The 24,536-nt window shown below is 40.1% G+C and overlaps 1 protein-coding gene across 3 annotated transcripts in view; it reads left to right on the top strand.

Annotated features, from left to right (window-relative positions):
• Positions 1-24,536, top strand: part of fam184ab (family with sequence similarity 184 member Ab) — a 143,000-nt gene that overhangs the window by 68,678 nt on the left and 49,786 nt on the right. For all 3 annotated transcript variants that reach the window (XR_008356585.1, XM_053489086.1, XM_053489087.1), the window contains 3 exons: positions 9,788-9,910; positions 15,016-15,177; positions 18,461-18,582. Coding sequence is in view for 2 of the 3 variants with exons in the window: in XM_053489086.1 (XP_053345061.1) it covers positions 9,788-9,910; positions 15,016-15,177; positions 18,461-18,582 (407 nt within the window). In the remaining variant the exon portion in view is untranslated. The remainder of the gene's footprint in view (positions 1-9,787; positions 9,911-15,015; positions 15,178-18,460; positions 18,583-24,536) is intronic.

Genomic DNA, 24,536 nt, shown 5'->3' with positions numbered 1-24,536 from the left:
GAAGCGAGAAGGTTAGAATCACATTTCACTAATTGGATACTTGCCTTGTTTACTCACCCACTCAGTCAAAGTTTTGTGTATTACAGTACCTCATGAGAAGTAGTTATTTAAGACACAGCGAGTGAATTAATACGATGCCGGTTCCTCTTTAATAGGGTCAAATCGTTGGCAAACAAACAAACTAGGAAGGTTAGAAATGACTGGATTTGGGATTAGAACTGTCCAGCATATTAGTAAAATCTTAAAGGATAGTGCTGAACCGTAAACTTCGAGAGAAAAAAAAAATGTATGGTTGGAGATAAATTATGATTGAGGACCACTTAAGCAAATATTAGTTTAAATCCACTTTGAACGATTCTGGTATAACCTGCCAAGCTGCCTATGGTCTGTAGTAGCTCAGTGGTTAAGACATTGGACTACGGTTCAGAAGGTCCCAGGTTCAATGAAGTTGATGTGCAAATTCCCCAAGACTTGCCAGATAACTTGATAGTTGGGAAAGTTAGAGAACAAAAACATAGAACAGTAGAAATCAGAGCTATGTTTAATAGTGAAAGTAAGCGCATTTCCACACACACACACACACACACAGTGAGAACAGGATTGGGATGAAACAGCTCTGTGTCCATAAGAAAACCACTTGTTGGTGAACCTAATCAGAACCTAATCAGAAAAAAGACATGGAGTTTGGATGAAGAAAGAACCCATGTGGTCTAATGAGTTCAGATTGACCCGGTGTGTGTGTCAGAATAAGAAGGGAAGCGCATGAAGCGATGCATAACCATCATGCCTACTGCTCACAAGCCTCCGGAGGCAGTGTTATGATTCGGGGTTGCTCAGGTCTAGACTCAACATCGAACAACGCAGCGTTATGCGTCAGTAAAATGAAGTCATGAATGTACTGAATGACCAGGTTACTGTATCACATCTACTGTATGGAGTTTTTCTTCCCTGATGGCACAGACATATTCCAGGATTATGAAAGCGTCGCACAAGGAATCATTTTCATACATGAACTGGGAACCAAATCGCACATCGCAACCCAAACTAAATCCGGGCGAACGATATCTTATTCAGTGTGCTTTTTGATTAAATGTTTTTTTTCAGTCTATGTGTTTTGAATATCTATAGAAGGAGCCCCAGGTGTAGGTGCTTTTCTGGGTTCTAACTGTCTTAATGCTTTGTAAAGTATCCCGGCACGGAACAGACTTCAGCACAGTGGAGTTCGCACTCTCCGGTTTCTTAGTAAAATGACGAATTGTGCATTTTCGAAAGAGAGACAGCGAGAGAGGGAGTGAATGTACATTGTTATAAATGATAGCAGTAATTTTTCTCTCGGATGTTCCGCAAGCATAAAATTTTAACTGTAATCCAATAAAATGCACTTAATGTGTTGAGTATGAATAAAGTAAACATTGTAATCATTGGCACACCGCCGTGCTACTGTATAAGCAGCATAACACATGGCTGAAATCTGTGATGGACTAATTGGGACTAGGGGTTGTTCCATAAGCACGACCGGTTTATTACCAGGTTTCTTTCGCATGCATCCATGCATCCACTCAATAGCGTGGCTCACAGCCGGTGACGTCCTGAACAGACCTGACAGACACTTCTGTGTGAGTAGGCTTCGTATGCTCGAGTCCAGCCGCTCAAGTGCCTTATCTGTTCGCGAGCCCACGCTTCATTAGACAACCTAGTTCTCCTTCCTGCCCTAACCGAGTTCAGTCTTCATGCTGACACACACCTTTACATTCCTCCAGCACTCTTCAGCCTGACACACCGCATCCTGTTCTAATGTTGTCCTCAGCTATGAGCCCAGGAACTACAAAATGACACGGCTAGCTTGTCTGTTGTGATATTTTCCGACTGAAAGCATATGAAATGTAAGCCCACAAAATCATGCACGATTGCCTCAGCCAACACACAATCTGTCATCTATCTCTGCCGACCGTGTTCCTGCCAACAAACAGCCGCCCGTCACACTCCAAAACCTCCACATACTGGCTGGTCCATTATCCGTTTAATATCACACGTACTGTAGACTGAGGGAACGTGGTGGGTAAGAGGGGAATTAAACGATCCGATGTACTAAGATCCCAAATTGGGTGCTGTAATTTGCCAGTTTGAGAAAGTGTGTGCGCGGATAGGAGGCGAGGTACACAAAGATTGGGATTAGTAGTTACGTCATGTACAAAATACGTGAATTAAAATTTCGAGTAGGTGGGACAGGGCCCAAGTAAATAACCCTAACAATACTACTAATATCACTACTACTACTACTACTACTACTAATAATAATAATATTAATAATAATAACACCTGGAATAGCTCATAAAACTATTGTGAAATTGTTACATCAACATTATAAAAAAAAAACTTCACTCAGCCCTATTTTATGTTCATTATACTGTATAATCAATCATAGCTAACATTAATATTTCCATCTCCATCCATCAAGGAACCTGTGTTGTCAAGGCCAGTGGTGACCATCCTATTTATTCCCATTTGTACAACCATGGTAGGACCTCTGGTTACCATTTACATTTGGCAACACCAATTACTGCATATTTTTTGAATGTCGGAGGAAACTGGAGAACCCGGCTGAAACCCACCACACCTGGGGAGAACATGCACCCACAGCACCCAAAGGTTCTGCTGCCAAATTCTTGGTGCCAGACAGCACAGCAACCCAAACCCAAATGCCCTGCAGAGCCACATCCCCTGACAGGCCAGAGCTGCCCCAGTGGAACAGTGTTTTTAATATTATGTCTAACAAACAGTCAACCAAACAGCAGATGAGGTACTACAGTATAATGATCATAACAATGTTATATACTGTACTGTTATTTTTAGAGTTCAATACATGGAAAAGAAAAAGAGCAAGCTTAGTTAGAGCACTCTAAAATGTTCTTCCAATTGTCTCTTGCTTATGACCTTTAATATTTCTATGTAAAAGATTTTCCTTTCAATCTTTTCAGGATTATAAGTAAAATCCCTTTAGAGCTGCTAGAACAGGTCCGAAGACACGTAAGACATTTTTTTTTTTATTGAAGACCATTTCATAGCCAAGAGAATTAGCTTTCTTAGACTTTTAGATTTATTGTTTTGAAAACCATCTGGCTTTGTGAGACATTCCAGCTAAACATTTCAGCCAAACGTCAAGTACACATGGGTTGGACAGCCAAGACACGTCTGTGTCCAAAGTTTGCTTCTTCAGGTTTGCAGTGAAGCTTAAATTCTAAAGTAGACAAAACATATGGGGAGGTCATAGAGTGACATGTTCTCAGAGCTGTTTCAGACATGCTAAGCATGTGCTTTCTGACTGGGTTATGGACAAAAGGACGAAGCTAAAAACAAGCTTGTTTTTCCCTTGACATGTATACTGCCTGGCCAAAAACAAAGTCACACAGGCTAATATTTTATTGGACCACCTTTAGCCTTAGAGGCGTTGATTTTTCAATTCAGTTGAATAAAATTTTTTGACCATCTTTGTGGAAAAGTGGAACTGTTCCCAAACAGACCAAACTGGGTATCCATGCCTCGAGATCTCCAACCAGAAGCGAGACACCAGGACGAGTCAGACAGGTCCAGGGGGGCAGAGGGGGTCCGGATCACTGGCAGCTCAGGGCCGACATGTATAGCTCGATGATTTGACAATTTATGCAAAGTCATCACATTTATTTCTGTCTAGAGTTATAGAACTATAATTTTTGGCTGGACCACTCTGAAAGTCTTTGGGATGTGCTGGAGAAGACATTTTCAATCAGGCTAAAGTCAGGTGGCTTGTTCATGTGTGAAAAAGATTCCTCATGCTCCTAAAACACACTCTTTTCAAGCTTGAGTTTAGGAATATCTCTGTTCCATCGGCGGAGAAAAACTCTATTAATGTGATAACCTGGTCAGCTGACCTCATTCTCTTGCCACATCACGTTGCTGAGTCAAGACTGGACTAATTGAAGCAGTCAGATCATAACACTGCCCCTTCCTACCCTGATGTGCCCATCAATCTGGACTCATTGTCCCAAAGTCCAATCTTTATTCTTCCTACAAGACTGAATTTCTTATAGCCACACAGTTATCCCAATCCTGTCCCAATCCTGTCCCAATTCTTTATGTTCTTGTCTTGTCTTGGGGGGCTGAAAATACGCATAAGTAATTTTTACTTTGCCTTTTTTTTTTTTTTTTTTTGTCCAGGCAGTCTAGCTCGATGTTATTCCACACCAGAGAGAAGACATGGCCTGAATTTTTCAAAGCAAAGTTAAAAGTGATGTGTGTTATGATCTTGTTCCAGTTCAGTTTGTGTGACTCACAATTAAGCAACAAAAGTAAAATGCCACCAAAACTCTCCACTGATGAACTTTTACTAGGGTATTACATTTTTCGATAAAACATGCTCACCATGATCAAACATTACCACATACTACACTTTCATCATTAAACATTAGAAAAGCAGAAAACAGAGTTGCTGGATCTTGCACCATGGTTAAAAAAAAAAGGAAAAAGAAAAAAAAGAACTTTGCAAGAACTGGTAACATCTGTCAAGTTTGACAAAGAGTAAGGCAAAAATTCATGAATCTAAAATCTATTTTTGGTCAACTGTTTCTACTCCTTCTTCTTATCCAAAAACACAGCGAGACTTCCATGTTGTGCTCTCTGTCTCTTCAATGTCAACATGTCTCCCTGTAGTCCCCGAGGCAGGTCTTTATACCGGCATGGCTGATTGTCCCCCCTGACGCTGCACCTGGGTATCCTGCAGCCCATTTCGCCTTTTTTGCTGGGACTTCCAGATCCTCAGGGACAGAGCCAGAGGACAGGACGGCGCAGGAGCCGCCGCGACACTAAAGCGCAGAATCACATTAGCACGGAGCCGCTTTGGGCTTATCAGTCGCCACTCTCAGAAATGGAAATGACAAGAGAAAAATTGAAGGGTAGATGAATAATGAAGGAGCAGGGATTACGCTAGAGCTGAGCACCGAGTCGTACAGAAACAACATGATGACAGCGGCTATTTTAGACTAGACCTGGAGTTTCTCCTTTCCTTTATCACTCTCCTTTATTCCCTCGTGCACTGACGGCTTGTCAGCTCCACCCGACGCTCGGAGGCAGTCTTCAAAACCAAGGGTGAACAAATGGAATAGGACAGAACTGTACAGCACACACACACACACACATGTATAGTCTTATGGCAAGACAAAACGGTGCAGTTTCCTCTAAGACAGGATTGTTTGCTTGTTTAGTCCTGCACTGGACTGACGATGCTCACAGTGATGGACACACACATCCAGTTCTTCAGTGATATCACTCATCTTTCATGTATCTTAATTACATCACATTTTTTGGCCATTTTTGTATTGGGCGTGGCTTTAAAAAAAAAAACAATAAGCCCCACCCCTCACAAATGTGACCTCATAAATGAAACAACCCTTCCACATTCTCTGTACTCTGGCAGGGGTGTGACTCAGCAGCAGGGGTGGGTAGTAACGAGTTTCATTTACTCCGTTATATTAACTTATGTAACTTTTTGAAAATGAGTAGTTTTACTGCACCATACTTTTTACTTTTACTTGAGTAGATTTACGAAGAAGGAACGCTACTCTCACTCCGCTACATTCGCCTACACTCGACTCGTTACTTTCCTAACTATTTATTCTACACATTAGATATTTTTTATTTTTGCCAGAGAAATGCAGCCGGTGGATCTACCACGAGACTGTGTTTCACCAATCAGATGTAGCAACAACAACCACATGACTGCGTTTGACCAATACAAGTACAGTAGTCACATGACCACACAAAAACTTGCTGGATAGCGGGAAAACAAATACCTTCAGTCGTGGTAGACAGTGAAGGAAACATGGCGCGGTTAGTTTAGCTGTTATATATTAAAATAGATAAATAGATAGATATTTTGTTTTATTTATTTATATTATTAAATTTATTGCATTTATTTTATTATTTGGAAATGTTAGAATTTGAACATTATTTCATTATTTTGTCTGGCTGCTTACATAATTTCTAAAAAAAATAAAAAAATAAATAAAAACTGACATTCGGTGAAACAGTCACTCAGTTCTTGAGTAGTCTTTTCACCAAATACTTTGTTACTCTCACTGGAGTATTTTTTTGTCTGACTACTTTTAACTTCTACTTAAGTAAAGTTCAGCTACTCTTAAGTGAGTAAATGTTTTGGCTACTCAACCCACCTGTATTCAGCAGTAGCTCTTTTACGAAGCTGAGAAAAACATTATCCACACTCCAGTTATATTAAAACATCTGTTCGCCGCACTGTTATATCAGATGTGTAATTTGCTAAAAAAAAAAAAAAAAAAAGAAGAGAAGCGTGCAGTGATCCGTTTTTTTGTGGTCGGAGGGAGTACCTGGTGCCCAAACAATTCGCGGAAGAGCATGAACAGAAGCGTTTGGATTTCTGAAAAACAAGAATCATTACTAGTGATGAGAAACGGATTTATCACTACGAGCCTGGGAGTAAACGGCAGAGTATGGAATGGAGACATCCTCAATCGCCCACCAAGCGGAAGTCAACCATCAATGATGGAAAATTCAACGCTTACCGTTTTCTGCGCCAGTATATAAAAGAATCAACAGTGCTCTCATTACTGCTATCCAAGGACATTCTTATCTTGCATAATGATGCAAGTCTGCACACTTCTTCCCTCACTCTTGACAATCTGCAAAAACTTAGTTTTTTGAAGGGGTTTGGTCCCCCTGAAAGCAGCCTTACGAAGACAAAGATTCACTTCTGATGAAGAAGTGAAGACAGTGGTGCTTCGTGGCTCACAACTCAGCCCTAAACAATTTTAATGATGGAGTATGAAAGATGGTGTTGAAGAATTTTATTTTTAATTAATTTGGATATTTCACCTACTCGCTCACTTATCGTCTATACTTCTTTATCCTATGTTCAGGGTCGCTTGGGGCCTGGAGCCTATCCCAGGAGACTTAGGGCACGAGGCGGGGAACACCCTGGACAGGGTGCCACTCCATCGCAGAATTTGGATATTTGTCCTTTCTTAAAGTTAATTTCATTTAATTCTACAGCTATAGAGTACGGATAATGTTTGACTCCCACTCGTACATGGACATCGTCACAAGAGGAGTGAAACAGAAGGAGTTTGTGGTACTAAAAATGCATTATCTGGGGGATACTTCACTTCTCATTTATGGCATTTGGCCAAAGTGACTTACATTTATTTCATTATACATTTGAGCAGGTATGGGTTGAGGCCTTGCTCAAGGGCCCAAAAGTAGCAGCTTTGATGTTTGAACCTGTGACCTTTTAATCAGTATTCCAACATCTTACCCACTGAGCTCAATCTGCCCCTATTCAGCTGGAGCAATAACACTCACACGCTTTATGGGAGCTCTGAGACCTGTATGTACTTGTTAAAGAAATAGTCAAGTTGGTCTTGATATCTACTGTTTTTTGCGGAAATTAAAATGAGCAAATCCAATCACCTATGAATCATTCAAGAGGTCATGCTTAAAAGTTTGGGTTTGGTAAATTATGCACAATCAGTTTTTTTTTTTTTTCAGTTTTAAATAGTTTAAATAGAGAAGCCCTTGTTAATTATAAATGCTTATAAGAATTATCTGCATGCATAGGACGCGTTACACAAAGCACTGAACGTTCATTTTTTTTAGTTGTTGAAAGATCTCAGAGGTTGCGGATGTGATAAAGTTGTGTGATCATTCCCTAGAGCTTAACATGGAGCACAGTTTCGAAGGCAGCAGTGCACCGCGAGTGCCACCAGCCTCATTAAACAGCACTTCAGCGCATTTTCCGATCGATCATCCTGACACTCGGTGTGGCAACCGAACACTTAGAGCGGCATGCAGATCTGAATGAAAGCCTGTCATTTGCAATATTTGTCTCTTTTTATAATGAGTGTAATTATGAATTACGACTACGCTTCCGTACCCAGATTAGCATTTACTATAATTACACAGGTGATTCGGGTTTACACCGCATTCATCAATCCATAACTGAGCCGCAGCTCGGAGTTTATAACGCCGCCTCTCATCGCAGCAGACGGCCCCGGCGTGACACTTTGCTCTGCCCCTTTCTTTTTTGGCTTTCAAATTCGACTCAGCCTTGGTGACGTGCGCGACATTCATACCGTCATCAAGCCACAAAAATATCCTCGTGGGTGACGGGTAATAATAGTCCTCCATGCGAATATTTCACAGAATGTCCATCATTTGTCTTTCTCTTCTTTCTAATATTGTACTGAAAGGTGTTTAACCTTCTCATCAGATGCAGCTCTACATATAATAATCTAGAGAGAATGAGTCGAGAAATTATCCGTGCTCTGGCTGTAGAATTTAATTTAATTAACTTTTAGAAAAGACGAATACTGTACATCATTTTTCAACATGATCTCCTTGCTTTTCAATACACTTTATACATCTGTCAACAAGCTTCCGTATTCCCTCATTTACAAATGTTTACGGCTGAGCTGCGAGCCATGAATGCACCGCTGTCTTCAGTTCTTCATCAGAAGTGAATCTTCGTCCATGTAGGGCTGCGTACAGTACAGGGGACCGAACAGGTGAAAGTCTGTGGAGGAGAAATTCAGGACCATAAGAAAGATGGTTTAACACGGCAAAAAAAATAATGTGGCAGAAGTGTGCAGACGTGCATCGTCATGCGAGATCACAGCGCACTTGGATATCAGTCCTCTGCGTTTAATCTGAAGTTTAGGCTTTAGCTCTTTAATAAGCGTCTCACTGTAATGAGCACCTTTTTCCTGATAATGTTCCAATCCTGCCCCTTGAGAATCCCAGAAAACTGTAAGCAATGATTAATTTTAGTTTATTTATTTTTTGGAGGGAGATTTTTTTTCCCCGTTTTTCTCCTTAATTTAGTCGTGCCCAGTTCCTCCCCGTCACTAGGGGGCTCCCACATTAAGCTGCTACAACCACTCAGTCGGGAGGGCCGAAGACTCCGAACCTCCGACCACATCTTTTCGAACTGCTTGCTCACGCACCGTTGGGGGACAACAGAGAACAGCGCTATCCGCTCCTTCCGCTAGCGTGAGCTCACAGACACTTCTGATTGGCTGTAGAGCCATGATTAATGTAAAAGCACTAGGTGCCTCCCCTCTGAGATAGCTCGACTAATCAGCTCTTTCTAGACCTCCGGCTGCGAGAGGCTACAGCATCACCTGGGCATCGAACTCGCGATCTCCGGATGATAGGACGAGCACTTTACCACCGCATCACTCAGAGACTTTCACCATCCTTGGAGTATCAAATTTTGATTGCGGATATCTTAACGCTTCAGTTTTACGCTCTTCCGTGAGTTGTTCCAGACCACGAAAAATAAATAAATGAATAAATTACCACATGGTAATCTTCTTTCGTGTACAGTAAATCACAGCGTAGTTACAAATGAATTGATGTACTGTAACACATTCACACACTGGGGAGACAGTAGCCGGAGTGCGGATAATTTTTGACTCACCATTGTCGTTAAAAGACGCAGCCGTGAACAGCGCACGCTTCATTTAATAGAAAGATTCTATAAAAATATATCCTAATGAAGTGAAGTTATGTGGAAATTGGACTCTGACAAACCAGTGGTTAATATTTTGTCAGTCGTGTTATGTACTGTAGTGCTCAGTGATATTTATAAGCCTCGATGTTCTTCATCCTCGTCATCCGTAGGAGGTTTTGCCTTTATTCAGTCGGGTAGACTGGTGAGTGTACTTGCTGTATGTACTGTTCAGGCCATGTTCTCATCACACTGTGCCATTTCTCTCATCAGGAGATGGAGCAGCAATTCGAGAAGGAGCGCAGTTTCCTGGAGGAGCAGAAGAAGCGTCTGCGGGAGCAGCTGGACAGCCTGAGAGAGGAGCTCACCACCAAGCTGAACAAGGCCAACAGTGAGGTAAGAGCATCTCCAGGTCTTTTCTCTGAGTCTTTTCTCACCTTCATGTGAAGTCTAAGCTTGGTGTGTATGAGGATCACTTAGGGAGCTTAACTGTAGCACTGCACAAGTATTATTATTATTATTATTTATAAAGAGAGATTCTCTAAGGAGATTTATCAGGAAGAACAGGATGTACTGTGTGTGTACTGTATGAAGTTCTTGCTGTTGTGTAAGAAATACTGCTGAGTCATTCAGCGTCTTGATGAACGTAACTGGAGGGATTTGAATCCATACATACGTTTAGAATATCGATTAATAGTGAGTATGTATACTGTACTGGCAAAAGTATGTGGACACCTGGGCATCTCACCAATATATGGGTCTTCCTCAAACTGCTCCAGCATGACAATACCCCTGGGCAGCACAAAACCAGATCCACGAAGATAAGGTGTGTAGCGTCCTGTACAGAACCTTGACATCAACCCATTTCGGAAAAAATGAAACTGGAACCTCTATGACACCTCAACAGTAGTGGCTGACCACAGTTCCTCTCAGCCATGATTCACAGTCTAGAGGAAAGCCTGAAAGTGGACGTTCAGAGAATTAATCTGAAATGCTATGTTCAACAAGGACATATTGTATGGCTGTGATGGTTATGTAATATTGTTATTCCCTTCTTATTAGACTCTTGAAAGCTTCATGTACAGTATATGACTATTGGTTACAGTGAACACGCAGGACGCTGGCGCTCTGTTGTATGAATCGGCACGGCTCCCGAATTAAATCGGTCTGAGACATGCATAGAGAGCATGGTTTTAATATGATTTGTTGTACAGCCTTATAGAAAACTCATTGCTTTTGATGCTCACCACAGGTTTCCTCATCTGTCTGTCATGTAATATTAACCTGAACAATTAAAGCATTTCTAATCCTCCTACCTCCCTTCAAATGTTAATAAAAAAAACATCCTGCTAAAAGATTTTTAAAAACAAAATTGAAGGTAATGCAATGTCCCCAGTAGGAATTTTTGGTTGTCAGAATGTTGTGGTGATGTTAATTTGGCAATATTATTGAGCGTGGCAATGTTGTTGTTGTTGTTGTTGTTGTTATTGTTATTATTATTATTATTATTATTATATTCTATTTTTTAAAAATCGTTATGATATTTTATATACATTTTTTAAAGCTAGAATTACTAAGTTGAAATAACGCCGGAACACGAATTAAGTATAGCACGGTGTTGCACAAACAACTTAAGTGCAATGTTAATACCAAACTCATGGCCTGAGAATCGAACGGTTGTAAAACGGTTGCATTTTTCCTTTCCATAGCTTTCATCTGGGGAGTATAAATTACTCATTAACCATTAAATAAGTATTATGGCATTTAAAAATCTATTTTGACCCTTTGCACTCAAGCATGTACAGTAGGTGGAGCCACAAAGTCTAATGAAAAAACAAAACCTCTTCTTTATATTGAGAATGAAATTACACAAATTGTGTAAAGAACGCGTCTTTTATCCTCATTAAAGCTGTTAGTCATTTAAAAAATCTCTGTTGAACTGAATCCTTTGTTTCCATCATGTCTTCGCTGAGAGTTGTGTGTATGTATCATACCTTCAGTTTTCTTATTTTTTAAATATGTCAAAAGCTGCTCTGGCACTGTTCTCTTGGACTTTGTGAAAATGCAAACGGCGCAGAAAATGACTTTTTTTTTTTTTTTTTTTTTTTTTTACTTTTTTTACCCTGCAGTGCAGTGAAGTCAATAAGCTGGGTCATTTTTATTTTATTAATTTGCTTCTTTAGTTTTACTCTGGAGCCAACCAGCTGAAAATATCTGGCTCATTAGGATCATTTGTGCCCAACCCTAGTGGCTTGATTTAGAACATTATGGAACAAATCTGAAAAAAAAAATATATTGAAATCAATTTGTTAGAAAAATGTATTTAAAGCACTCAAATACTGACTATGTGTTTCTTCTTGTTCTAGTTAACAATTCCTTAGTTGTTGTTTTTTTATCTGATGCTGTAACAGAAGACAAATCAGTGTATGTCAAGTTTTGACTTGGAGCGTGGACTTCAGACTTTTCAGTCCATGATGAAGTCTGTTTGAGATACTAAATAATTCAGCGTGGGTTAAATGGAGTGTGTGATGATTTAGGCATGGAGTTAATTTGCGCTTATTTCAGAACAGTATAAACCCCAGTGTGAACTGAAAGAAGTAAAAATTCCACACTGTTTGATCGACTACCACAAAAAGTCAAAAAGGGGTATTATTCCCAAATTTAAGTTTTTACCCAATTTTTACAGAATGATGTTAAATGAACAAGGCTGCATCAGAGGTAAAGAAAGTCAAATCTGTTACTACTGTATATACTGTACACATATTAGCTTTAGAATAAAGAACATACAGATATTTGTGTTTGTTAAATTTAAAACATTGGCCACGTACAGTAGTTTGTTGTTTGAGTAAGATAAGATAAGTTACTCCCCCGAGTTAGCTGTCTAGCATCACCTGTCGGACACACTGGTGTCGAAAATGACATAATTACTCCCGGAAATTAGTACTTAGCATGGAACGCTGAATTATATTTCACTTTCAGTAACATGAGAAAGTGTTTCATAGAACACTTTCTCATGCAGACAACAACAACACAAAAGTGCAAAATCATCCATCTTGAAAATGTTCCTGTTGTGGAAAACTCACCATTACAAGGTGCACACACTGGAGACTCCTTCCTGTGTATTCTTTGCACAAAATATACTGTACACTTGAATTTGTCTCCAGTGTGCACGCTTAGTAAAGAGGAGTTAATAACGTCAAATAACCAATTAACGTTAAAGTTGCTCAATATGTTCTGTTCAATCAGATTTGAGAATTCAACAGAGCCGTGGTATCAGTGCCTTTAAAACACGGCCCAGATGAACTGCTCGGTTAACATGGAGTATTTATGTAGCGGGACTCTTCTTTATTTATTTACACAAGGAGGGTTACAAGTACAATTTTACAATTTTTACACGTCCAGTTATAAAATAATTTTTTTTGAAAAAATCCTGCAGTTGATTCACAGTAAAACACTTAAAATGAATGTGTTCCTGGTTTCATACACGTTTCTCCGAGGCCCTGCGCTCACAACCGGGATCTGTAGATCTTGAGCTCTCTTGTGGGCGGACGAGCTGGGCCCGTTTCAGAGTGATTAATTCCAGCGCTGTGTGTTTTGCGTCTCATTACTCTTGCTGTTTTAATGGGTTCTCTGCTCTCAGAGCTGGCCGCATGTGGAGCGAAGTCCCACCATCGCTGCTGGCCAAGGACTCCTCTTTGGCATCAAGTCCTCATTGTTCTCTAGGTCCCCATTAAACACTATTGTGTCACCGTTCCTCCCTGCTTTTCATTATAACAGCCTGATAGAAATAGTGCGGCAGGGTTTAAGGCACCTGCAAGGCTAATGACATTAAAGTGACACCATGCTGTTGAGTGCAGAGGTTTACATCCGGCACAGTTTCTTGAGTGTGAAGTAGTTTGGGGTATATAATGCCTTAAGTATTTTATATAGTATGTATTGCATACATAGTGCTTGCAGCCAGACTAATGATTAGTATATTTAAAGTTTGCTATTTTGGAACAACAAATGTTTTACTTGATATATTTAAGTTGTAATTAAAGTATTAAAAAATCGCAATTTTAAGTATATAAAGTGTACTCGGTCACTTACAGTAAAGTATGTGGCTGTATATGTACTAACAACATACTGTACCCAGTGACTAATAAATATAAAATACAGTAACTTTAATGTATTATAAGTACATTACAGTAATTTGTACTGGATTACACTTATACATAATATATCGTGCATATATTCTTGTTTCAGCAGCAGCATGCTGTTACACTTCTGGCGAATACACACAATCTTCTATACTGCTAAATATACTGTATTCTATTCCATATTTCTAGAGCGTGTACTATAGTACAATTTACTTTAAAGTATGTTTAAAAGTTGGTATGTTCAAACATTGATAAAAGCATGATGTTAGTATACTTTTTACATATTAGCTACACTGAAGTGTATTTTCTTTCACTAGGGTGTTGCATTCAATGAGATATGACATTTAAACAATCAGCAACATAAATTACACAACATGTCAATGTTTATTAAATACGTTTTTAATATGTCAAAGCCTGTAAGAAATTTGCTGTAGCTGCTTGAGATGAATCAGACAATAGACATTAGCGTGGATGAATTAAATCGAAAATCGAAAATGCCAGAGGTGAAATTCCATCAAATCGACAGTCAGAAAGCGTGAGTGTGAGCTCTTTGCAGCGTTACCGTTCTGCTTCGTTTCATTCCACTTGGAGAATCATTGTCAATTCCTTAAGGTTAACAGGGGTCCTATTTACAGTATGGGTTCACATTTTCTCAGCGCCTCCATTAACTCTAATTGGGATTCAAGTCCGGAGGTTAGGACATTCTTTAAGTCCTTCTTAAGTTCTTTTGGTTATATCTTTGTGTCTTTTTTCTTGTTAAAATCACAATTTTCTATGTAAGCATAGACTTTTCTTAGTACACAAAACCTATGCTAGATACAAACACATTAATTGTTAATTAAATGTTAAAACAAAAGTTTTTTTTCTGTTAGTTTTGAACTTGAACATGTGCTCCATTTTTTGCTCATAAAACATGTATTGAAACTGTACATTTCAATACAGCCAGTCTCTTTAAACTTTTTATTCTGACCTTTCATACTCTAAATATCTGGCTGATCTCGTCAAAACTTATTTCAGAACCTTCGCTGTTGATTTTTTTTCGTTCATGAAACCATAATAGACACTAAACTTCCTCCTTCTCAGATGCCATTGTGATACTGGTGCCACCTGTGTAGAGAAAGAATGAATATATGCACTGAATGTATATGCAATAGCAAAAACAAATGTGTATACTGCACTTATTTATACATCACGGTATACAATTAGACTATTGTTGTGCTTTAAGATGATAAAGAACCATATATTAAACTTAACACTTTGTGGTCTGGCTTATTCAGACCTACGGGTGCGAAAACTTTTGCATTCGACTATAACGTGGATCTTCTCTCTCTGTCTCTCTCTCACACACTTGTTTTTCACTAGATGAGCCAACTTCAGGAGATGGTGAAGGAAGGGGAGCAGGGTCTGTGCTCGGCTAAGGGACACATCTCCAGCCTGAAGGAGGCTCAGGAGAAGCTGCTGGAAGAGCTGGATGCCACACGGGCCAGGCTGAGGGAGACCACCAATCTCCTCGCAGCACTTCAGGTCAGAACCTTTCTCACGCACCTACTGTAAGTGTGCAGAGCCTTGGAATCTGGTTCGATGGGATTCGAGGGACCCAAATGCTGCTCTATCACTCTTTTGTTGAGATGGCGAAAGTGAGGCCTTAATGCCTCTACAGCAGTATCAGCAGCTAATCAGACTGCATTGTGGGTAATATAGGCAACCACTAAATTGACCAGCTGCTTGGCTGATTTAAGTATATGGTAAACGAAAAAAAAAAGCTTGTATGTTTTTTTCACATGGACGCTGATCAGATAAGAGGTGCAGAAAGCATTTAATCTGACTCGTGCAAACTGGTTTCTCTCACTGTGAAGCATTTAATCTGTTGGATATGTAGCAGAATAATAATATGTTTTATTTCCTCCAACTTTTACAACTAGGTTATGCTTCCCATCTTTTCCAATAATTCCCACCTCCTGTGTTAGGATCTGTTACAAGAATTAATTCCCATCTGTGAGTGGTTAGATGCTTTACCGCGTGTGAAATTGTGAGCCAGCCAGCGGCCCAGTCATCAGCCAGAGGCTCAGTGGATGAACACAGGTGGGAGAGAGTTGTTCTCACGGAGTTTACCGATCAGGAATAGATTATTCTTGGAAACTCTTCAAAACACCTGACGTTACCCTCACGTGGGCCGAACATGTGCAAAAGGAAATGGATTTATTCCAACGAGAGAAACAAACAGATCAAGTGTTTACACGGCTAATGGTTGAGGTTTACATCACACATCTGTTTCTGATTAAAAAATTATTTTCTGATCGGTGTAAACCTTTAATAATGGTGTGTGTCAAAAAAGCTTTCTGGGAAAATCACACAAATAGGATGGCACCATATTATATGCTGTACCAATTTTGTTGTGTATGTTTATCCTGTCTGCACAATTATGTTCAAAATCATTCAGTATTTCCATATATAATTAAAAAAAAACCTTAAAAAATAATAAATAAATAACATTACAGGAGGATATATGCATGGCTATACTGTAAAAGGAAAAAAATACAGTACACGACTCTAATGTACTCTAATGTAAATCTAATGTACGCTTCTGGGATTTGCATAAAAATAAAAAAAAGCGAGTGAGACAAAGTTACCAGAAGAACTCCTATTCTCCAGCACGCTCAGTAAAACCTAACAACTGTTTCCTTAAAAAACTGCACAAATCTGTGTCGAAATCTCCTGATTTTAACCAATGAGTTTTTACTCCAAATATCTTTTTAAAAGTTTCTTTTATGCAGAAATGTTTTTAAAAGCATCTTTTGCTTATCCCATATTTTTGTACAGTGGAGCAAAAAAGGATTTAGTCAGCCACCATTAGTGCAAGTTCTCCCACTTAAGAAAGTGAGAGAAACACCTTTTTAAGCTGTCCTTTAACAGCTCTTTGGTCTTGGCCATAGTGGAGTTTGGAGTCTGACTGTTTGAGGTTGTGGACAGGTGTCTTTTATACTGATAACAGATGCCATTAATACAGGTAGCGTGTGGAGGACAGAGGAGTCTCTTGAAGAAGAAGTTACAGGTCTGTGGGAGCCAGAAATCTTGCTTATTTGTAGGAGACCAAATACTTATTTTTCACCATAATATGCAAATAAATTCTTTAAAAATCCTACGGTGTTATTTTCTGGATTTTTGTTTTTATTATTTTGTCTCTCATAGTTGAGAGAACTTGCACAATTGGTGGCTGACTCAATACTTTTTTGCCGCACTATACAGTATGTGCCCAAGACTTTAGCACAGTACTATAAATAAAACAGCTGTTAGGTTTTACTGAGTGTGCTGGAGAATATGAGTTCTTCTGGTAACTTTGTCTCACTCGCTACTTTCTATTTATATGCAAATCCCAGGAACGTACATTAGATTTTTTGTTTTTAATCTGAAAACTGCTCTGTCTTGTACTATATATTTTTTTCTTTACAGCCATGCATATATTATCCTGTAATGTTATTTATTCATTAATTTTTAAGGTAAATATGGAAATACTGAAAGATTTTGTACATAATTATGCAGACATGATAAACATATATAACTAAATTGGTACAGCATATAATCTGGTGCCTAAGACTTTTGCACAGTACTTAAAGTTTTTTTAAAAGAGATTTTGTCCATGTTTAGCAGCAGTGATCACATAAAGAAGTTATGTATATTGTGACGCAAATTTAAATAGAAAATTCTCATCTACCACTTACAACCGTGAGCTAGCAGTGAGCTATCGAGCTAGCTCGAGGACGTGTGTGTGTGTGTGTGTGTAAAAAGCACTGTCGCCTTGCACCTCCAGGGTGCGGGTTCAATTCCCAGCCAGGTTCGATTCCCCTTTCTGTGTGCATGGAGTTTGCATGTTCTCCCCCGTGCTTGGTGGGTTTCCTCCTGGTACTCCGGTTTCCTCCCACAGTCCCAAAATATGCAGGTTAGGCTAATTGGCGTTCCCAAATTGCTCGTAGTGTGTGAATGAGTTTGTGCCCTGCGATGGATTGGCACCCTGTCCAGGGTGTACCCCGCCTCGTGCCCTAAGCCTCCTGGGACAGGCTTCAGGTCCCCGTGACCCTGAGTACAGGATAAAGCGGTATAGGAGGGAGTGAGTGGGTGAGTGGGTGGGTGAGTATGGTTTTATCATACAAGAGGTTAAATTGGTTTCCAGGATTTCTAGACCCTCCCCAGCACAGAGGAAGTGGGGCACTGTCCCTCACGGCCCGGGTTAAGGAGTGGGGTGTGTTAATATCTTCTCTGTAGTCTAGTCCAGGTGTCAGTCATGTCCTCATTTCCCCATGAATAGTGATGCTCATGACACCTGTAATGAGATCAGTGGAGTGCGACGTGTGACAGGTGCTGTGATGAATTATGAATCTTAGCATTTTGGGTGCCGGTGAGGAGCAGCGATACTGACACTTCATTAGAGCAAGACTCTGACACCCAAACTTTTCATTCTGTTGACCGGCAGGACATGCTCTGACCTCCGTGTGTGTGTGTGTGTGTGTGTGTGTCTGTGTGTGTATGTGTGTGTGTGTGTGTGTGTGTGTGTGTGTGTGTGTGTATCTGCATCTGTGTGTGCATCTCTGAGCATCTGTGTGTTAGCATGCGAGTGAGCGTGTGTTAGTACTGTATGCAAGTGTGTGTTAGTATGAGAGTGTGTTAATGTCTGTGTGTGTGTGTGTATGTTGATTGATATTTGTAAGCAAGGTTTATATAGTTGAGCTTTGTCTGTGTGTGTGTGTGTGTGTGTGTGTGTGTGTGTGTGTGTGTGTGGTTCGGCTGCTTCACTCTGTATTGCTCTCAACAGGGAGAGATGGAAACTCAGAAGCAGCAACACGATGCCAAACTCATCTCCACTAAAGAGGATGAGAAGCTCAAAATGGACAAAATGGCTCTGGAGCTGGAGCTGAAATGGACCGAAACACTCAGGTAGGTGGGTGTATGTTTACATGTGGATGTGTGTGTGTGGCAGTTGCACATCATGCTGGAGTTAGAGTTATATAACAGCTCTTGCGCTGAACTGATTTATATTTGTATTTGTATGTGTATGTGTCTCTTTGTATTCATGTAACATACAGAACCTACCTGTAGTTAAAATGCTTCCTAATCCCAGCCTCTGTGTCCTCAGTTTACACCCGTAGATGTGATTTGTTCGGTTTGATGCAGGAATTGATTGAGGCGTGGGTCAGTCCTCTGATCTGATTGGTCAGAAGGTGTGTTTTATTTGTGTATAACAGCAGCTCGGGCAGTAGATCCGGCCTCAACTCGATCCACAGGTTTATATTAATGCGCCTGTTCTAATGTGTTATTGTTGCTATAGTAACAGGGACATGTACAGAGAACACTACAGAGAACTGAAGGCTAATAATAAGCAGTCTTTTTAAAATGTGTTATTATTAATCAAACAAAATGATGCCATTAATTATGGGGTAAAGTTTCTCTTTTTTTTAATTAGAAGATTTTTTTGAAATTTCAATTTATTAAAAATGTACACAAGGAGCCAAGAGTCTTGGTGTTTTTGCCAGATTTCCTGACACAGAAACACTTTACGGAGTGTACAGCATTAGTGCTTTTTCAGTTTGTCTGTAAAATTATCAAGTTTTTTTTAAAAGGGAAAGAGACAAAAAAATAAGTTCGAATGACTAATTTACAGATATAAGGTAAAAGATAAAAGGAACTATTATTGATGTTCCTGCATACAGACTATACAGCTAACTATAACGATCTAACTATAAATGTTAAAAAGTAAACCTTTATTTGTTTATTAACAATTTGTTCAAAATAAAGATATACACTCACCTAAAGGATTATTAGGAATACCTGTTCAATTTCTCATTAATGCAATTATCTAATCAACCAATCACATGGCAGTTGCTTCAATGCATTTAGGGGTGTGGTCCTGGTCAAGACAATCTCCTGAACTCCAAACTGAATGTCAGAATGGGAAAGAAAGGTGATTAAAGCTATTTTAAGCGTGGCATGGTTGTTGGTGCCAGACGGGCCGGTCTGAGTATTTCACAATCTGCTCAGTTACTGGGATTTTCACGCACAACCATTTCTAGGGTTTACAAAGAATGGTGTGAAAAGGGAAAAACATCCAGTATGCGGCAGTCCTGTGGGCGAAAATGCCTTGTTGATGCTAGAGGTCAGAGGAGAATGGGCCGACTGATTCAAGCTGATAGAAGAGCAACTTTGACTGAAATAACCACTCGTTACAACCGAGGTATGCAGCAAAGCATCAGTGAAGCCACAACACGCACAACCTTAAGGCGGATGGGCTACAACAGCAGAAGACCTCACCGGGTACCACTCATCTCCACTACAAATAGGAAAAAGAGGCTACAATTTGCACGAGCTCACCAAAATTGGACAGTTGAAGACTGGAAAAATGTTGCCTGGTCTGATGAGTCTCGATTTCTGTTGAGACATTTAAATGGTAGAGTCAGAATTTGGCTTAAACAAAATGAGAACATGGATCCATCATGCCTTGTTACCACTGTGCAGGCTGGTGGTGGTGGTGTAATGGTGTGGGGGATGTTTTCTTGGCACACTTTAGGCCCCCTAGTGCCAATTGGGCATCGTTTAAATGCCACGGGCTTCCTGAGCATTGTTTTTGACCATGTCCATCCTTTTATGACCACCATGTACCCATCCTCTGTGCGCTAATTCCATCAGGACATTCACTTGACCACATGACATTTTTTTCTTTTGCTCCAAAATCCAATCTTTATGCTTTTTAGCAAACTGACGCCTTTTTTTCTGATCAGTCTCATTATTAAGTGGTTTTTTAATAAACGTGCAGCTGTTTAGTCCCATCACACTGTGTCTATGGAAATTCACTATTAAAGGTCCTACACATCCCATTTTTCATTAAATTTTAATATGATCTTTAGGGTCCTAATGAAAAGTTTGTATTATACTTTAATTTAAAATTCAAAAGGATTGTGTAAAAAAACACTACTTTTACCTGGTAAAAACTAGCTCTGTTCTCAGCAACCTGTTTCAGTACATGCTAATTTAAATGCTCATGACCTCTGCTGAGCCCGCCCCCCTCCCCTCCCAGTTCTGTGGGGCGTGTCTTCACAACACACGTGGGGTATAGCCACGGAAGTGTAGTCCAGTGCGGGCAATGCTTTGTTGGTAATGCGTTTTCCAGTTTGGACTGCATTACCCACAAAGCACTGCGTTGTGGGCAATGCTTTGTGGGTAATGCAGTCCAAACTGGAAAACGCTGGAAAATATAGCCTGAGCCTGTTTTCTTGAGTCGTTTTTGGTTTGATTTAAGTACGGAACCTACGCGGAAGTTTGTAATATCGCCTGACAACGCAGAAATTAAAAGAATGGACATGCATCGACTCGATTTGTCTTTCTCATCACTGCATGTGCATGAATTAACAGGCTGTTGCGCTGCCGCGAGCAACAACAAGAAAAGCGGAGAAACTTACTGAGAGAGATACGGACGCGATGTGTTTACTGATGTGTTTACTGATGTGTTTACATGACTTCTTAATCTTCGACAGACATCGTTATAAACCATCTAACGTTACAAAGGTAAGCATAATATAGTTTTCCGACTACGTACACAGTTTGCAACTAGAAAATCACCTTAATGCATTGTTTATTATAAACGGGCGATTAGGGATTATATAGAGACGGATGTACATAGAGAAGAAGCCGTAACCATGTTCTATGAGAGTGTAAGTTAACTTACACTCCGCATTCATCGTGATTATTAGAAAAGGCGATCTGCAAAGAGTCATAGTAAAAGGAATCACACTCACCGAGCCTGGTGAAGATGAAGCAGGAACACGAAGCGTTAGTACAGATCCGATTTTTAGGAGCAGCTTCCTAGTAAAACCTGTTTTATATTGACCCGCGTTTATAAAGCAGTCTGGTGAAAAATTATTATCGCAAACATGAACGCATTTAGGTAAATCGGCGGGGACGTTAGCTTTAAAAACTAAATTCAGCCACTGCGTCCTCAGTGGCTCAGATACCTAACCCTAGGTAGGTACCCTAGGTCACCAACCCTAGGTAGTGAATGACGACTGCTGTGTTCGCTATTACACCCAACAACTGTACACAACACTCGCTTAGGCGTCATTTTGCTCCAGCGGCGAAAAACAATGGCCGACAGCTTCTTCTCACTCGGGGCGGGTCTTTGCTAAAACACCAGTGTCAATCAACTAGTGTAGGAGCGGCCTCTTGTGGTGTGGCGTCACACGGCAAGGCATTTGCGATTGGCCTGATTTCAGAAGGGGGATGTTATTGTAATAAATGAAAAGAAAACCACTGGGCGGCTCTTTATCATCGTAGAGTGGTTGTGTACGCACTCTCCTAACACACAGTTCAGTCCAAACGGCTTAAAATAGTGCATGTAGGCCTGTATGACCCCTTTAAAAATAGGTCTGATTTCTACAGTACAGTTTGGAAGTAGAGTTAAAGTAAATACACTATATATATTTTAAAGTTCTGGTGACTTTTAAATTCACAGTCTGCTGAACTTTTGTTTCCTTTAAGCATCTACAAATGAACAACACGATGGATCTGGAACCTGCTTGCACTGGATGACATTTACTATATCTCAGGGTGTTTAAGAGTCTAAAACTCTAGCCTGTTACTATTTTTCTTTTTATGAGCTGCCGTGTGCGGTTCACAGCAGCCACTACACCCGAGTGACATGATGCTTGTACTGTAACTGCAACGGGAAAGTTTCTGTATTTATAAACCTTTTAATAAATCACAGTCTTATAAATCGATAATATTTTGGAGCAATGTGAAAAGGTTCTGAAGGAACCTCCTGGGTCTGAAGAACAATAATTGAACATAGTGGTCTAGTTTTTTGAGTTTATTGCGCTGTCAGGTTTCAATCCTGAGCTAAAGTTGAAATGTCAGTGTGGAGTTTGTGGAGCGTACAGATGTCAACAACGCTAGGGTTTTTGGGAGATCTTCATGCGAGTGTAATAACGTGTGTGTGAAATTCAGGTAGTACATTTTTCATCGAGAGTTTCAGCGGGGAAGCTCGTTAATGCTCAGAGGACGCGCTGCTAATGAGCTGAAGAGCGCATGGGATTGAGATGTGGGAGCTTCGAAGCCTTACAGGCTGTAATGTCACATGGTGAATAAACTTTCGAATCTCAGTGATCCAGTGCTACAATAGGGTAATTAAGATCCCACAGTACAGCATGATTGATAAGAAACCTTTTACACAAGTTGTGATTTTGCACTATAAATTTGTCTTAATATGCACAGGTCGAATCCTGTCCTTTAGTCCAAATGATCTTTTTATGTCCCCTGCCTGTGATGAATAGGTATAACAGTCCCTAAGGTTGTTCACTTTGGCGTTGTGAGCCACATTGTCACATTTTCCTTTCTAAATCATTAATAGGAATTTGACCAAACATACAGAGTACCTTTTTCATAAAGCATAGTAGACGCCACTTCCTTTTGTTGGAGTAGACTACAGCTGAGTGTGTGTCAAAAAGAAGAAGTTTTGCTGGTAAAGTGCTCGCACTATCATCCGGAGATCGCTGGTTCGGTTCCCGGGTGATGCTGTAACCTCTCGCAGCTGGAGGTCTAGAGAGAGCTGATTGGCCGAGCTCTCTCAGAGGGGAGGGATGAGAGGTACGTCGTGCTCCCACATTAATCATGGCTCTACAGCCAATCAGGGGCGTCTGTGAGCTCACGCAAGCAGAAGGAGTGGATAGCGCTGTCCTCCGAGTGTGTTACGCCACCCCAACAGTGCGTGAGCGAGCAGTTTAAAAAGATATGGTCGGCTGGCGTCACGTGGTTCGGAGGAAACACGGAATAGTCTGCGCCCTCCAGACTGAGTGATAGTAGTAGCCTTAATGTGGGAGCCCCCTAGTGATGGGGAGGATTTGGGCAAGACTAAATTAAGGAGAAAATCGGGAAAAAGTCCAAAAATAAAAAAAAAAAAGATTTGCTGCTACTGTATATCACTCTGGTTGCCAATGATGCTGCTATCTCATGAAACTTAATCTCCTCAGTTATAAGCGTTACAGGGTATGATTGCATATTCTACAGTTCATGTATAACTAATGAATGTAGCGTCATTGAGAACTGGCTCATACGGTCGATGTTTAATAATGTAAATGCGCACCTTCTAGTGACGCCTGTCTAAAAAAGCATAAGAGACAGATAGGGATCACTATCCCTCATCTCACGTTGGTGTCATCGTCATTTGTCGTCATCACACTACTCCTCTATCCTTAGATTTATTGGATTTTAAGCAAACCTTCAACAGAACCTTTATTAGAAAGCATAAATATGCACTAGCTTTTTTTAAAGTAGCATGTTCAGTGGGCAGGGGACACATCTTCCTTAGAAGACACATACATTTCATTTTAATTTATTGCTTTTCCTTGTATCTTGCTTGCACAGGAAATGATTAAACGTTGTAAGAGTGCAGGCTGTAATGTTTCACTGGGCTGGATAGTAACGGTTCTTTTTTCTTTTCTTTTTTTGTCAATACTGAAAGCAAGATTATTGAACACAATTAGACAGCCAGTTTAGTCACGTTAGCACCGTTAAGTGGAGAAGTCTTTAAGTCACAGTTCCTTCCACTTATTAAAGATTAGACAGAAGATGATCTGTTTCTCCTTAAATTATGAAGTGATAGGTAATCATAGTGACGTTATTTTTTTTCAGCTCTCTAAAAAAAACTAAGATGTTAGGTCTACATTTGAGTTGTGAATCATGGGTAGATTTTTGGCCATTATGATTTCTTTGGTTCGATTTGCTTTAACAACACTAATACTTATTGTCTGTTTGGCCTCAAGCTGTTATATTTCCCAAAGTACAACTCTACACTTATTATACAAATGTACAAGTAATTTGCAGAAGATGCAAACATTTTGTATTTT

Source organism: Clarias gariepinus, chromosome 27, assembly GCF_024256425.1.
Source record: "Clarias gariepinus isolate MV-2021 ecotype Netherlands chromosome 27, CGAR_prim_01v2, whole genome shotgun sequence".
Taxonomy (NCBI): domain Eukaryota; kingdom Metazoa; phylum Chordata; class Actinopteri; order Siluriformes; family Clariidae; genus Clarias; species Clarias gariepinus.
The sequence above is the reverse complement of the archived record's forward strand: the minus strand, read 5'-3'. Positions and strand labels throughout refer to the sequence as shown.